At 36.6% G+C, this 17785-nt stretch overlaps 1 protein-coding gene across 1 annotated transcript in view; it reads left to right on the top strand.

Annotated features, from left to right (window-relative positions):
* Nucleotides 1-17785, top strand: part of C1H1orf141 (chromosome 1 C1orf141 homolog) — a 36800-nt gene that overhangs the window by 10554 nt on the left and 8461 nt on the right. Inside the window, 1 exon segment of the mRNA XM_060004980.1 lies at nucleotides 4781-4893. Coding sequence (XP_059860963.1) covers nucleotides 4781-4893 — 113 coding nt within the window.

The following is a 17785-nucleotide window of genomic DNA, read 5'->3' as shown; positions in this document are numbered from 1 at the left end:
TACAGCCACTATGGAGAACAGTATGGAAGTTCCTTAAAAAACTGAAAATAGAACTACCATATGACCCAGCAATGCCATTACTGGGCATATGCCCTGAGAAAACCATAATTCAAAAAGAGTCATGTACTACAATGTTCATTGCAGCACTATTTACAATAGGCAGGACATGGAAGCAACTTAAGTGTCCATCATTGGATAAATGGATAAAGAAGATGTGGCACATATATACAATGGACTATTACTCAGCCATAAAAAGAAATGAAATTGAGTTATTTGTAGTGAAGTTGATGGACGTAGAGACTGTCACAGTGTGAAGTAAGTCATAAAGGGAAAAACAAATGCCATATGCTAACACATATATATGGATTCTAGAGAAAAGAAAAAGGTTCTGAAGAGCCTAGGGGCAGAACAGGTATAAAGACGCAGACGTAGAGAATGGACTTGAGTACACAGGGAGGGGGAAGGGTAAGCTGGGACGAAGTGAGATGGCATGGACATATATACACTATCAAATATAAAATAGAAAGCTAGTGGGAAGCAGCTGCATAGTACAGGGAGATCAGCTTGGTGCTTTGTGACCACCTAGAGGAGTGGGATAGAAAGGATGGGAGGGAGATGCAAGATTGAGGAGATATGGGGATATATGTATATGTATAGCTGATTCACTTTGTTATAAAGCAGAAACCAACATACCACTGTAAAGCAATTATACTTCAATAAAAATGTAAAAAAAAACAAAGCTGTCATCTCCCAGTACTTCCACCAGACTTTGGCTTTCCTCTCATAAGCACACTGAATCTTTAAGAACATTTTGCAAAATTAGCATGTTTAAGACCTCCCCAAAGAATGTTAAAATGACCATAATTTAAGAAATTGAAGAGAAGAAACAGACAACATAAAGGCACAATATTAGTAATGAGAAAGGAGCTATGATGATGGATGTAGAAGAAATTAAAATAATTATAATGAGTACTTCATATAACTGAGCTGCTTTGAAACATGAGTCTGTTAGTGGATAATCTGGGAAAATATGAATGGTGAAAATAGAATCAAGAAGAAAAAGAAAATGTAACTAAATCAATAACTAGAAAATTTTGAGAAATTGTCAAAGAACTGTTTTACAAAAGCAGTGTCTTGGATTTCCCTGGGGTGCAGTGGTTAAGAATCTGCCTGCCAATGCAGGGGACACGGGTTCAAGCCCTGGTCCGGGAAGATGCCGCGGAGCAACTAAGTCCGTGTGCCACAACTACTGAGCCTGCGCTCTAGAGCCCGCGAGCCACAACTACTGAGCCCACGTTCCACAACTACTGAAACCCACGTGCCTAGAGCCCGTGCTCCACAACAAGAGAAGCCACTGCAATGAGATGCCTGCACACCGCAACGAAGAGTAACCCCCGCTCACCACAACTAGAGAAAGCCTGTGCGCAGCAAGGAAGACCCAACACAGCCAAAAGTAAATGAAATAAAATAATTTATTAAGAAAAAACAAAAAGCAGAGTCTTGAAGCTGTATCAGGGTGACTACAACGTTTCAAAGAAGTATTTAAATGGTTTCTGAGCATAGAGATGGAATAGTTCCAATTCTTTTTGTAAAGATAGCTTTGAACCTCAAGTCTGACCACAAGAATATAAAACCATTGCAGTATCTCGCTTATAAATATAGATTTTTTTAAAATCTAAAATAAAAATATTAGCTTAACTGTTTCACTGCCTTTCTCAACTTGGGAACATAAAACATAAAGCAGTTTTATGTTTATTTCTCCAATTTCACTCTGATCATTTTTGGTTATTAAAAGTCTGACCAGTTTAGTATTTTGATCCTACGTTTTAGTTGTGGTTTCCCCTTCCCCCATATCAGCCAGTTTAGTGACCTGAAATGAAAAGGGGTATGGCCAGTAATTTGATTCTTCCTGTCCTGACCTGTAAGTGGGAGATGAGTGTGGTCTTCCTCTAGCGCACCTTCTCTTCTTCCCTCTTTTAATCTTTTTTTTTCTTCTGGTATGGGATCATTGGTGTGCTAGAGCCAGCTCCCAACAATTTGTTAGAGCTGATTGTTGAATCTTCAGGGATTTTGTTAGATGGTTATTAAACACAGTCATTATTTAAATTAAATATGTAAGCTAAAAATTCAGTGACATACTAAAAAAGATAAAACTCATCACCTCCTAATTATTTTATTACATTTCACTATTATCTAATGTTTTTTGTTTGTTTGTTTGTTATTTGAAAGCCCAGTGTTTGATTTTATTTCATCCAACAGAAGGTTCTATTTGTGGTACTGAACAGATGGTGGGGATTAGAGCTGAGAGGGGGCAGAAAAAGGAAAAAAAAGCCACATCCGCTACCACGCATAGGTTTTCCCCAGAATTGCCGCGTGGGGATGAATGAGTGATTCTGGAATTTATCACCTTCTCTCTCCTCCCTTCCTCTGGCTTCCGCTGGGTCTCGATAATGCCCATGTCTTCAACAGGAGGTCCCAAGGCGCGGGGCAGTGGGGAGATCCCTGGGGCAAAAGGCGTCACCCCGCGGCTGCAGTGAGCGGCAGGTGCCTAGCTAATGTAAATAATTCTTGTAACAACCCCAAGAGGTAAATACCACCTTCAGTTGGCATATGAGGGACTGAGATTCAGAGAAACTCAATATTCTGCAGAAGTTTACATAGAGTTTAGATGCAAAGTATGGTCTAACCTCAAAGCCCATGCTCTTTGGTTCACTGTAAGGAAATCCATATCTGAACATCTCTATATATTCTGCAAATGTATTTGAAAAAATACCTTAGTAAGATAAGGATAAAAAAATCATCTCCTTAACAAGACTATATAGCCAACAACATTAGGGTGGAATCTTTGACACATTCCCATTTAAATTAGAAACAGAGGGATGCCCGTTCTCACTAGTATGCCAAACTATTCTGGAAGTACTTGCCAATGATATTAAATAACAACATAATATACAAATTTAAATGTTTTGAAAGGAACAGATAAATTATTTTATGAAGATTAAATGATTGTTTATTGAAAAATCTAAAGAGAATAAACTGAAAACTCATTGGAAATTGTAAGAGTATAAGAGAGTTCAATCAAAATTTACCAAAACAATTCATACATTCAACAAATATTTATTGTACGTGTACTATGTGCCAGTCACTGTTCTAGGTGCTAGGAATACAACGGTGACTAAAACAAAGACCCTGCCCTCAATTTGCATTCTAGGATAAGGTGGAGAGACAGATAACAAATAAACAAGCAAATGAATGTATAATATACATTCACTAGTGATAAATGCTATGAAGAAAAATATAGTAAATTAACGGAATTAAGATTGATTCCCATAATTTACTATATTAGATGAGAGGGGGCACAAAAAGACCTTTCTGGAGAGATGGAAATTTGAGTAAAGACTTATGAAATACATCTCTTATGATTTAAGTGAGTAAACCTTGCAATACCTAGGGGAAGAATATTACAGGCAGAGGGGAGAGCAAGGGCCAAGGTACTTACGTGGGAGCATAAGTTCCTTTCCTTAAGCCAAACAGCCAAAAAACTCACTCTGCTTCCATGTGGAGGAGAGGGGTAAAGGGACACACAGAGAGAGGCCTGGAGGGGCATTCAATGGAAGCTCCTCTACTTGGAAATACAAGAATTGGGAGGAAAGTTTCTGTCTTACAATGAGAATTGTGAATTTCATTTCAGTGTGACAGGAAACGGTTGGAGGGAAATGAGAGTCTCATTTATATTTTACAGGTGCCACCATGGTTGCATTGGGAAAATACTGCTGGGCACAAGAGTGATAGCAGAGAGAGCAGATAGAAGAAGACGAGGGATGTAGAGAAGTAGTTCAGATGAGAGATGAAGGGGCCTTGGACTAGGGTAGATGTGATGAGGAAAGAGGTCGTTGGATTTGGAATGTATTTCAAAGAAAGGTCCAATGAGATGTGCTGAGATATTGGGAAGGAGATATGGGGAATGAGAGAAAGAAAAGTCAAAGATGATTGCAGAGTTTTTGGCCTAAGCCTCTGGCTGAATGGAAATGAGAAAACCTGGGGAAGGAACAGATTGGAAAGGAAGTGGAAGCAAACATTTGGTTTTGAATATGTTTGAAATTCCCATGATATATCTAACTGCAGAAATCATGTAGCAGTTGGATATATAAATCTGGAGCTCAGGGAAGGGTTTGGGGTCTGTACTATAAATCTGGAGGACATCAACCTATAGATAATAAAAGGTGGGAGACTGGATGACATAAACTAAAGGTGAGTGTCTGAGTCATAGCATTTAGAGGTCAGAAATATCATAAATTATATAATTATTATAATTACATACCCTCAATAGTCATTTAAAGAATTTAGTGGAGAAAAATTTCTGTTTACAGTAAATGGATTCTGTGATCCTATCTGGTATACTATTCTGGAATCTGAGCTGACCCTAACTGCATAAACCACCACTATGACTAGGCTTGGCAATGTCCCCAGTATCTCATTTAACAAATTTCCAATGTAGTTTTCTAAAAGTGTTAATTAGCTTGTGAACAATAGTTTCCTGAGTGCCCTCAATTCTATGACAACAGCACTTTTCTCTCTCTGTTTCCAGTGATTACCACTAATATTTTTAGCTCCTGCTTAATCAGTCCCAATCTTTTACACTTTATACTATAATATATTAAAACAATAACATTCAAATCTATATAACTGGGACTTGACCACATTTCTCCAAATTTATTTTTTAGATTAGTTTTGTAAATTTTCTGATTATTTTAATTTAGATTAATTTTATTTCTTTCAGATATGTCTCCTTCAAAAATATGCCTGAATCTAAAAAGAGTGATTTTGAAAAGTCAAATTTAAGACCACACTTTGCACCAACAAAAATAAAAATTCAAGAAATCAAGTCAATAGGTAATGCTTTGTATATTTATCTCTGTTTTGATGTATTAATGAAGTTCTTTTATTAAATACTTTATTATTTATTAATGTTTGTCTTATAAGTTCTTATAATTTGATGTTTCTGTTGAAAGCATTTGCTTGAAAGCCTATGGGTTATAACTGAAGTGTGAAAGATGTCAGTGAGCTATAAAGAAGAATTTCCTAAGAGAAAGAGATGATAAATGTCAGAATAGACATTTGTACAATTCACAAATTAAGAATATATTTTTATGTTTACTTTTCCGGAAAGAAAATCTCTGGATTTCCTTGCAGCTCAACCCTGAGTTTTCTTGTAATTGTTTTAAAAAAATCACTCAAGCTTGTACATCTTACTTAGTAGAAATTTACTTTACAGGGACTGTAAAGGAACTCACTTTCCTAGAAACTTCAGGAATCTGTGAGCTAGGAAACTGCATTATAGAGCCTCAGAAAATTTGAGTGTTTTATGTTGTCTTTGTTTTTCTTTCCCTGGCATTATCAAAAAACCCATCTAATTGTGTCATGCTCATCAACAGCCCTGACTGAGGCTCCTTGAATCCACATTGCCCCATATTGCCTCATTTCTGTGACTCTTCGTAATCTAATTCCTCAAAAGATTTGTTTACATATACTGTCTCTACTCCCTCAACATTTTTTTTTTTTTTTTTTTTTTTTGCGGTACATGGGCCTCTCACTGTTGTGGCCTCTCCCGTTGCGGAGCACAGGCTCCAGACGCACAGGCTCAGCGGCCATGGCTCACGGGCCTAGCCACTCTGCGGCATGTGGGATTTTCCCGGACCGGGCCGCGAACCCGTGTACCCTGCATCGGCAGGCAGACTCTCAACCACTGCGCCACCAGGGAAGCCCACTCTGTCAACTTTTGTTCAAACTTCAGCCTACTCCAAATTGGTCTTGCCTCCACCACTCTACTGAAATTACACTGATTAAGAGTACCAGTGATCTCCATGTTGCTAAATCCAAAGGATAGTTTTCTGCCACCTCTCAGTCCCACTGTAGTTAGTTGATCACTCCCTTCTGCTTAAAACTCTGTTTTTCTGCTATCTCACCCTTTCTCAGTCTCTCTTTTTAATTTCTCTTCTCCATCCTTAAAATACTGTATTTGCTCAGAGCTCAATCCTGAGCCTGCCTCTGCTTCTACATTCTTTCTCCTTGGGTGATCTAATCCAGTCTTACAGATTAGATCACCCAACTGTATTTTAAATCTCTATGGTTTAAAATACCATAGAGATATCGTTAAATCCTTCATTTATATCTCAATCCAGACTAATCCTCTGAAGGGCAGGTACCTACACTGAACTACCTATTTGATATCTCCACTCAAACTTCTCATTACATCTTAAACCTAATATCCAGAACTGGTCTCATGATTCCCTATCCTAGCCATCCTCTCAAACTTTCTCTCCCATCCCCTCCCCACAACAGCATTCCATTCTCAGTACATTGGACCAATTTACTCCAACTGGCTCAAGTCTAAAACCTAGAAGCAATCCTTGATCTCTCCTTTCCCTCCTCCCCAAAGTTCAATATGTCAACAAGCTCTTTTCATTCTAACTCATCTTGAATTAATCTATTTTCACCATATCTGCTGTCACCACCCTAATCCAAATCATCATCATCTTTGTGTGTCAACTATAGTAGCTTGCCGACAGGTATTTCTTCTTTCATTCTTGCCCTCTTTATAATCACTTTCCTTTTTTATTAAACCATTTAAAATTATGAAATAACATACATTATGAAAAGTGAATATAGCATAAAATGTACAGTATAATAACCAATTATTAAAAAAACACCTATATAACCATATTGCACATCAAGAAATAGAGCATTGCCAACGTCACCACTTGACCTTTCCCAAATCACCTCTCCCTTCCTTGTCCCTGGGAGTTACTACTGTCCTGATTTCTGTGGTAATCACTTCCTTACTTTTCTTTACATTTTTACCATCTATTATTTGCATCTCTAAAGAATATTGTTTAGTTTGCTTGCTTTTCACTGTATATGAATGTAATCATGCTGTATGCATTCATTTTTTTTTTTTTTCTTAGCATTGTTTGTAAGATTCACTCATATTGTGCTGTGGAGGTGTAGTTGCTTCATTTTCATTGCTGTTAAGTATTCCATTGCATGAATATATCACGCTTTGTACTACTCTTGAAATTTAGGGTTTTTAGTTTGTCAGTCATTGCAATGCTGAAATGAATATTTTTGTTTAGGCATCCTGCTGCATCTGTGTAAAAGTCTCTTGAGAGTGTATATCCAGCATTTACATTACCGGGGATGCTTACCTTCAACTATAATAGATAATGTCAACTTTCCAAAGTGTTTTTACCAATTTATGCTCCCATCAGATTTGTGAGGGTTCTTTTTGTCCTGCTTCCTAACACTTGGAATTGTCAGTTTTCCATTTTAGCAATCTACTGGGTATATAATAATATATCATTATGGTTTAATTTGCATTTCTGTGATTACTAATAGGTTTGAGAACTTTTTCATAGACTATTGACAAATTGGATTTATACTTTTGGAAATCATCCAAGTTTTACCTTATTTTAAAATTAGTTTTTTATCCTTTTCTTGTTGATTTTTAAATATATTCTTTTTATTAGTTCTTTGTTGGTTTGGCGTGTTGTGAATATCTTCCCCTTTTCTATGGGTTTTCTTTTCACTCTCTTTATGGTGTCTTTTTGATGAACAAAAATTCTTCCACTTTAATAAGGTCAAATATACCAAATCTTTTCTTATTTGATAAGTACTTTTTGTACCATATCTAAGAAATCTTTTCCTACTCTGTGGTCATGAATATCTTTTTCTATTTATCTTGCAAAAGATTTTAGTTCTTCTTTTTACCTTTAGGTCTAAAGTCTACCTGGAATTACATTTTGAGTGAGGTAAGAGTCAAGTTTAGTTTTTGTTCATGTGAATACCCAGCTATCCCAATGTGGTATTAAAAAGGCTATTCTTGGGCTTCCCTGGTGGTGCAGTGGTTGGGAGTCTGCCTGCTGATGCAGGGGACACAGGTTCGTGCCCCGGTCCGGGAAGATCCCACATGCCGCAGAGCGGCTGGGCCCGTGAGCCATGGCTGCTGAGCCTGCGCGTCTGGAGCCTGTGCTCCGCAATGGGAGAGGCCACAACAGTGAGAGGCCCATGTACCGCAAAAAAAAAAAAAAAAAAAAAAAAGGCTATTCTTTCCCTAATACTCTGGGCTCTTTGTTCTGGAGTTCTTATTATGTTTCATTATATTATTTATCCATTTCAATATCAATACCAAACAACATTAATTTCTGTAGCTTAAAATAACCCTTGATATCTGGTAGAGCAAGTCTTCCCACCTTGTTCTTCAAGAGTATCATGGTTATTTTCTGTTTTCCATTATGATTACTTCTTCTGACACATTGGTTATTTGGGAGTTTATGTCTTAATTCAAAATATATTGGACTTTTCTAATTATCTTTTGGTTATAAATTTTTAGCACAATTACATTGTAGTTTGAGGATGTAATCCATAGGATTTCAGTCCTTTGTAATTAGTTAACGCTTGTATTTTCACCCAGTATATGGTCGATTGTTGTAAATGTTCAGTATGTGCTTGAAAATAAAGTATATTCCGTAGCTGTTGGGTGCAGTGTTCTACATATGTCTTTTAGGTCAAATTTCTTCATTGTTTTTCAACTCTTCTATATCCTTTTTTATTTCTCTGCTTGCTTATTCTGTCAATTGCTGAGAAATTTCAGACTCATTAATTTTTTTCCTTGTAGAATTATCAAATTTTGCTTTACAGATCTTTAATATAGTTTAGGCTGTGTTATTAATTGCATAAAATTTTAGAATTATTATATATTTCTAGTGAATTGAACCCTTTTTAATTACAAAGTGATTGTTTTATTATCCAGTATTACTGTAGTTACCCCAGCTTTCTTTTGGCTAACATTTACATGGTATATCTTTTTCCATCATCTTGTTGCCACATTTCTGTAACATTATGATCTCTTACATAAGAGTCTTATCTCTTGTAAATATCAAATTGATAGATTTTTAAATCTACTCTGTAATCTTTGTCTTTGAAATGGAGCATTTAGTCCATTTATACCTAATGTAACTACTTATATCTTTGGATTTAAATCTGCCATCTTATTTTGTTCTTTCTCTCCTGTTGATTCTGTGTTTCTTCTTCTGTCCTCTTATGTCTTATTTAGGATTGACTTTTTAAAATTTAAACTTTTCCCCTTTACTAATTTGGTAGTCATGCATTCTGTTTCTATTCTTTAAATGATTACCCTAGAAATTACAATATTCATCCTTTCAAAATATATTGTTACCCTCCTTCTGGACAATAAAGGAATCCTAGAACATGTTAATTATTTTCCTGCCGTACTGAGTTTTATGTTATCACTAAAGTCCAAAGTCTTACCTAAATATCATCTAAATCAGCTATGGTGAGACTCAAGGTATGATTGATCCTGAGGCAAAATTCCTCTCCAGCTTGAACCTGTGGAATCAAACAAATTGTGTGCTTCCAAAATACATTTGGGACAGGAATAAGATAGACATTCTCATTCCAAAAGGGAGAAATAGGAAAGAAGAATGGAGTAATGGGTCCCAAGGAAGTTTAAAACCTACTAAGACAAACTTCATGAGATCTTAAGGCTCAAGGATAATCCTCTTTGGCTTGATGCTCTGCCTTCCTGACCCACTGGGGCAGAGGTCCTGCTCTCACAACTCTGCTGAGTGGGGGGGTCACATCTCCCCCACTTCCCCACTGGGACTCTGCTAGGCCAGGATTTCATCCCCAGGACTATCTAGTGAGAGTGTTGGCCCACCCCCAAGGGCTCCATAGGCAGAAACTGAGGCAGTGGCCTCTGATTTTGATACTGAGGCAGGCCTGATGATCTTTGAGTCACCTTCATGGTCATTCTTCCCTTGTCTTGAGGAATAGCATGTTTGCAGTGCATAGCTCTGTGGTCCTATCCTGTAAAACCCAAGAAGTCCGACAGCCTTCCTTCATTTTATCCTGTCTCTATCCCCTTCACTTCAAACTGGCAGTGTCTCTCCTGGGATGGCTGATTAGGTCCATGTTTCACACCCATACCAATCTCCTTATCTCCTTATCAAATGGTCAGTGCACCACAGCCTTAGTGTTCTCTTTTGAACGTGCTTTCTCAGTTATTGTAATATGAGAATTTTCTAAATTCTTAAGTTCTGGTTCCATTTTGCTTAACAATTTTGTCTTCAATTCATTTCTCTCGTCTTGCATTTTTACTACAAGCAGCCAGCAGAAATCAAGGCTCTTCTTTAACACTTTGCTTAGAAATCTCAGCTAACTATCCAATTTCATCACTCACAAGTTCTACCTTCTACAACAAAACCAGAACACAAACACAAGTCAGCCAAGTTCTTTGCCACTTTATAACGAGGATCACCTTTGCTCCATTGTCCAATAGCGTGTTCCCCATTTCTGTCTGAGACCTCATCAGAATGGCCTTAACATCCGTATTTCTACCAACATTTCTGCATATGGTTATTCATGTATTCTCAGTGAAAATGAAAGCTTCCTCAATGGCTCTCCTCTTTCTTTCTGAGTTCTCACCAGAATTGCCTTTAAAATCTCTTCATGGCCATATTAGCTTTTTCTAGCATGCACCTCACAACTCTTTCGGCCTCTACCCACTACCCAGTTCCAAAGGTTCTTTTATATTTTTAGGTATTTGTTACAGCAGCACCCCACCTCTCAGTCCCAATTTCTCTCTTATTCAGGCTGCTATAACAAAGTACTATAAACTGGGTGGCTTAAACAACAAATATTTATTTCTCACAGTTCTCACTGGAGGCTGGAAGCCTGAGATCAGTAGGATCAGGTTCTGTTGAGAGTCTTCTTCTTCGTTTGCAGACAGCCACCTTCTTACTTTATTCTCACATGGCGGAGAGAGCATTATTCTCATCATGGACATTCTACCCTTATCACCTCATCTAAACCTAATTACCTCCCCAAAGCCCAACTCCCAAAACCACCACACTGAAAATTAGAGCTTCAACATATGAATTGTGGGAGAGACACAAACATTCAATCCCTAGCAACTACCCTATCTAAATTATACCTCCCTCTCATGCTGTCCCTCACCAAAATCTGTCTATGTCTGTCACGGCGTGCATCTCAATTTATAATTGTTCACTCCTTTGTTTCTTTACTTAATTCTTTTCTGTACTATCCAATAAAATGTGTGCATCATTGGGCAGAAATCACAATTCCAGAGTCCAACACCAGGCACTGGCCTGGCACATTGCAGGTGATCAACAAATAACTGTTGATTGAAGGAATACCAGATGTAAGTTTGTTACATCTATTATCTCATTTAATCCTCACAGCATCCCTGTTACATAAGTACTATTATTTCCACTTAACAGATGGGGAAGCTAAAGCTCAGAGGGGTTAAACGATTTTCCTAAAGCTACATAACTCACAAACAGAAAAGTAGTTTTTGGTCCCAGGCTACCTACATCCAAAGTCTGCATGCTTGACCATACATTATACCTACTTAAAAAAAAAAAATCCATTAAATGATAATACAAATTAGTAAAACTCATAATTGGAGATGGGGGATTCAGGTTGAGGGGAATCTTTCTCTTTTCAAAGGAATTACTGAGAAGATTTATTTGACTATCAAGTATGATTCTGTTTTATTTAGAAATCTTTTTTTCTAAGAAAACACAGCTTTATTGTACAATAGTAATTGAATGTTATATTCTGTTAATAGAAATTCTTTTTAAAAGCAAATTATTCTAGAATATATTTAGCTCTAACAAACTACATTTCTAAAAAGTTTACAAGTAGAGAAAATGGTTTGTTGAGTTAAATTAGAAGTAGTCTAACAGTATAGAAATATCATTTATGTTTGGATTTCTTTCTTTAGAGCCAGTAGAAGAATATCTAAAATCAAGATCTATTAGATCTTTTCATTATCTTAAGGATACAACTGAGGTAGGTTTAATTTGCATGCTTACAATTATTTAATAGAAATCCAGATTATCCCTAATAGTTTTATATATTTTTCTACAAATCCCAAATTCAAATGAATTTTAGGATTCAGAAGCATAAAATTTTAAAGTGATTTCATCTCTGATATTATGCAAAACTTTATATATGGCAATAATAGAGAAAATAATATGTTACCTGTTGGACAGGCAATACAGTGGAAATTATTTATTGAATGTTATCATAAAGTTATCAAAGTTAAGACAGGGCCTCATAGAAAATTATATGTGCATAATTTAAATATTTTATTTTAATTTAGAATATAAAAATATACATCCATTTGTTAATCTTTTGATGTGTAGCCAAGACCATTTTTTTTTCTTTTTGCGGTTCACGGGCCTCTCACTGTTGTGGCCTCTCCCATTGCGGAGCACAGGCTCCGGACGCGCAGGCTCAGCGGCCACGGCTCACGGGCCCAGCCGCTCCGCGGCACGTGGGATCTTCCCGGACCATGGCACGAACCCGTTTACCCTGCATCGGCAGGCGGACTCTCAACCACTGCGCCACCAGGGAAGCCCCAAGACCATTTTGGTTATAGTTATTTAACTCACATAATTACAATAACAATGATTATAACAGGTTTAGCACCAATACTATTGGAAACATTTTTAAAAATTTTATTTTATTGAAGTATAGTTGATTTACAATGTTGTGTTCATTTCTGCTGTATAGCAAAATGATTCAGATATATATACATTCTTTCATATTCTTTTGCATTATGGTTTATCACAGGATATTGAATATAGTTCTCAGTACTATGCAGTAAGACCTTGTTGTTTATCCATTCTACATATAATAGTTTGCATCTGCTAATCCTAAACGCCTAATCCATCCCTCCCCCACACCTCTCCCTCTTGGCAACCCCAAGTCTGTTCTCTATGTCTGTAGCACCAGAACTATTGACTCTTGCTAACAACCTGAGCAGAGGTACATGGGCATCCTGAAAAGTGACCAACCAGCCTTGACCATTGAGCATGCCTGGATATTATTCAGGAGGTTTTATCTAGGAGACTAGAGAGAGAAATTAATACAGAGAATCAGCAAAGGGAAGTCATTTAAGAGAGTCTCTTAGGTGTTAATTTACTTCTTCTTCTTATTATTATTATATTTATTTATTTATTAAACACAAAAGGCAATTTATTGGCTCATGTACATGAAATGTCCAGGGCTGTCTAGCTTCAGGCATAGCTGGATCCAGGGGCTGATATGATGCCATCATGGGTCAGTCTCCATCTCTCAACAATGGTTTCCTGCCTTGGTTTTCCACTCTGTGGCAAGATGGCAGCTGAAGTGCTGGACCTCCTTCCCCTCTTCTCAGCAGGCTCTTTCTTTCTTTCTTTCTTTCTTTTTTAACATCTTTATTGGAGTATAATTGTTTTACAGTGGTGTGTTAGTTTCTGGTTTAGAACAAAGTGAATCAGCTATACATATACATATATCCTCATACCTCCTCCCTCTTGCGGCTCCCTCCCACCCTCCCTATCCCACCCCTCTAGGTGATCACAAAGCACCAAGCTGATCTCCCTGTGCTATGTGGCCGCTTCCCACTAGCTATCTATTTTATATTTGGTAGTACTTGTAAGTCCATGACACTCTCTCACTTGATTTACTTATTATTAACCCTGTTTATTGCTAATCTGGAGAATGAAACATGAAGAAATACATACTTTGCACCATAATTAATAACATGTTATCATTTTATTGCAAATTTATACCTTTTATACTTTTTAAAAATATTGACAAAATACACTGTCTGGCTTATTAGTTTTATCCTCATCTACATGTTTTAAATAGGTTTGTGTTTAATAAAAATCTCCCAAGAAATATAAATATATTGTAACTTCATCATAAGATTACTCATCATAATAAATTTACTAGCATCTTATATAAAACATTTTAATTTTTAAAAAACAAATTAAAATATACATATGCCTTTTTAAATTAAATAATACAGAAAGGCTAATAAGAACACAAAGCCCTTGCACCCGTTCTTCCTGTTCTAATTTCCTCTTTTCAGAAGCAACCATGTTTAACCTTTTGGGGTTTCAATTCCTCTTATGATTAACTCTATAATTCTAAAGAATGAGCTTCTACTGCTAATTTTTTATTTATCAACTTTAAGCATTATCTACTGCATAATCAAAAACAAAGATTTGAATTAGTTTATTTACACTACATCTCACTTCTCTCCCTCTTTCCTCTTCTGTATCTTTTTTTTTTTTTGGCTGTACGCGGGCTTCTCACTGTTGTGGCCTCTCCCATTGCGGAGCACAGGCTCCAGACGCACAGGCTCAGCGGCCATGGCTCACGGGCCCAGCCGCTCCGCGGCATGTGGGATCCTCCCGGACCGGGCCACAAACCCGTGTCCCCTGCATCGGCAGGCGGACTCTCAACCACTGTGCCACCAGGGAAGCCCCCTCTTCTGTATCTTTGATAGTTACTTTTCTGCTTTTTCTGTTTTAACATTGAAATAATATATCTAAATACTTTTTTCTTTCCTATCAACTTTAATCACTAACTCCTGATTCCTCTTTACTTAAGATGAACGATCTTAACAGTTTTAGCCTTTCCTCCACATCTTCTTCCCTAGGTCAAGTATATCTTTATTTTTACACTTTTGAGGTCAATGATTATACTCACTTTGTAACTCTGATTAAACCTTTATGTTTTGTCTGTAGATTAATTCTAAAGCTAAAAATGCTTTAAACAGCATTTATATTATTACATTTTTGTAAATAATTGTTTATTGTAGAACAAAGTAGTGTGCTAGGACTATGTTTCTTCTCAAGGGGTGCAGTGTAAAAACAATAGGCGCTCTTTTCTTATTCTCCATCAGTTACTAAAAAATAATGCCATATATTAATTTCCCTTATATTTAGATCTTGACTGTCTTGTGTACTTTTTCTGGAGTTCCTAGTTGCCTTTCTTTTTTCTTGTGGTGAATGATAATAATAGCAAACATCTATGTAGTACGTGAGTGTGCCAAGCACTGTTCAAATGCACATATATGCATATATATGCATTCTTCTTTTCCTGCCTTCTTTTGGATAATTTGAATATTTTTTAACATTTTAATTTATTGACTTTTAGCTGTACCTCTTTGTGTTTGGATTTTTTAGTGGTATCTTTAGGGATTAAAATATACATCATCAACTCTTCAAAGCCTACTTAGAGTAAAATTGTACTATTTCACATAAAGATTTAGAAGCCTTTAAATTGTATAAAACCATTTACTAACCCTGTCTTTCATAATATAGTTTTCATGTGTTACTATAAACCCCATAAGACAATATTATAATTTTTGCTTTCAACACTCCTATATGTTTTAAAGAAAGTAACAGAGTAAAAAAACAACCAAATACAACCAGATCTGATGCTCTTCAGTACCTCCTGAAGATATATTTCCATCTGGTATCATTTCCCTTTATCCTGAAGAACTCCCTCAAGTATATTTTGTAGTGAAGGTCTGCTGGCAACAAATTCTCTGTTTTCTTTTACCTGAAAGTGTCTTAAGGATATTCTGAAGGAAATTTTTGCTTGACACAAAACTTTGGCTGATAATTGTTTTTTCTTTCAGCATATTGATGATGTTCCAACATCTACTGGCCTTCACAGTTCTGACCACCATAGTTTCTGATGAGAAATCAGGGGTATTTTGAATTGTTCCCCTGTGTGTATAACTTGTTTTTCTCTGGCTGCTTAAAGATGTTTTCCTCATACTTGGTTTTCAGCAGTTTGATTATGTGCTTAAGCATGGTGTTCTTCTTAATTATCCTGCTTAGGGTTCATTAAGCTTCTGGAATTTATAAATTTATGTCTTTCATCAAATTAAGATCATATTTCATCTCACCACTATTTATTTAAATATTTTTCTACCCCATTCTACCTTTCCTGTCCTTCTGGGATTCTTGTTACACATATATCAGACTTTTCTTTTTTGAGTTCAGCAAGTATTTATTGAGTTCCTACAGCAGCCAGCCTCCTGTCCAGAGACTTGTGGCCTGAGATCACAGGGTAGGTGAGCAGGCTCAGACTTTTCATTATTGTTTTCTCACAGGGACACATATGTCTCTGAATCCCTCTAAAAAACAAAAATTCTCCTCTCTTTTTTCATATTGGGTAACTTCTATTGGTCTGTATTAAAGTTCCCTGACTCTTTACTCTGATGTCTCCATTCTGTTTTAAAGTCAACCAGTGAGTTTTTTTACTTCAGGTATTATACATTTTCAGTTCTAGAATTTCCATTTTTAAAAATAGTTTCTATTTCTCTAAGATTTCCTTTTTTCTCATTCACTGTGAACATATTTTACTTTTTTCATTGAGCATAATTATAATAGCTGCCATAAAATCTGATAATTCCAACATCTGGGTCATTTCAAGGTTGGTTTTGATTGATAGCCTTCTCTGTTGAGACTAGGTTTCATTTTCCTGGTCTTTGCATGTTAAGTTGGATTTATCCTGGACACCACAACTGTTATAATGTGGAGACTCCAGAGTCTGTTATATTCCTACAAAGAGTAATGATGTTACTGTTTAGCAGTCAGCTAACTTGGTTGGGCTCAAAATATACTCTGTCTCTATAGAAGCAGCTCAAATTTCAGTTCAGTTGTTATATCCTTAGCTGCACTGCTTGCAGTTTTCCCTAAACATGCATCGTTCATGGGTCAGCAAGAGACTTGGACAGGGTTTATACATAAAAGATGGGGCTATCATCTTTGGCACTCTTCTTTCTATCATTCCCTTCTCATTTCCCAGAAGTTTTGGTCAGCCTGAACTTTTTCCTCTGGTTCTTCTGGCCAGAAAGAACTTAAGTTTTCTATCAGAGTTTTAGATGTCCTATACTTTGGCCTGCCTTCAAACTAAAAGCCATAAAAATAGAAACTTCACTCTACGCAAGTCAGTAATTCCAAGTTTCAATGCTTTTTCTTTGTCACCTGCTTTTGTTCATTCTCCAGGACCTTCAGGCAACTTGTGTGTGTGTGTATGTGTTTGTGTTTTCTAGAGTATTTTGTCTAGAGTTTATAGTTTTTATCTGAGAGAGAGTGGCTCTGATAGAGGCTTACTCAGCCATATTGAAAAAGAATTTTCCAGAGTTTTTACTACTTCCTTTATTTTTTCCTACTGCATTGCTCAATATTTCCTAAACATCTATAAATAATAGTGCTGATAGGTGTCACTATTGTCATGCCACACACTAGTGTATTGTCATTAACCATAATATTAGTTAGTGGTTTTATATGGGTATAATTTTTTAAATTTTGCTAAGATATTCTTTATCATATTAAGAAAGTATTCTCTTTAGTTTTATTACAGTTCTTATCAATGATGGTTACTGAATTTATCAAATGTATTTTAAATATTACAGCTATTAAAATAATTACATTATTTTTCTCCTTTGATCTATTGGGACATAAATTATAATAACTGAGAACTATTAGGAGCTTTTAATTTCTTTTATTTTTTTTTGCGGTACGCGGGCCTCTCACTGTTGTGGCCTCTCCCATTGCGGAGCACAGGCTCCGGATGCGCAGGCTCAGCGGCCATGGCTCACGGGCCCAGCCACTCTGAGGCATGTGGGATCTTCCCGGACCGGGACACGAACCCGTGTCCCCTGCATCAGCAGGCAGACTCTCAACCACTGCTCCACCAGGGAAGCCCAGGAGCTTTTAATTTCTTGATAATTTTGTTTGGCCATTACAAATTGTTCCATTAGTACAGTGTTGAGTAGTATTTTATTTTGAATTTGTGAAATCACCTGAAGTCGTATGTGAAATTAGCTTGTAGGCTTCTTCTGGTGCATCTTTTCAGACTTCGGTGTCAAGACTATGTCAGCTATGAA

Source organism: Delphinus delphis, chromosome 1, assembly GCF_949987515.2.
Source record: "Delphinus delphis chromosome 1, mDelDel1.2, whole genome shotgun sequence".
Classification (NCBI taxonomy): domain Eukaryota; kingdom Metazoa; phylum Chordata; class Mammalia; order Artiodactyla; family Delphinidae; genus Delphinus; species Delphinus delphis.
This window is presented reverse-complemented; position numbering and strand designations above follow the sequence as displayed.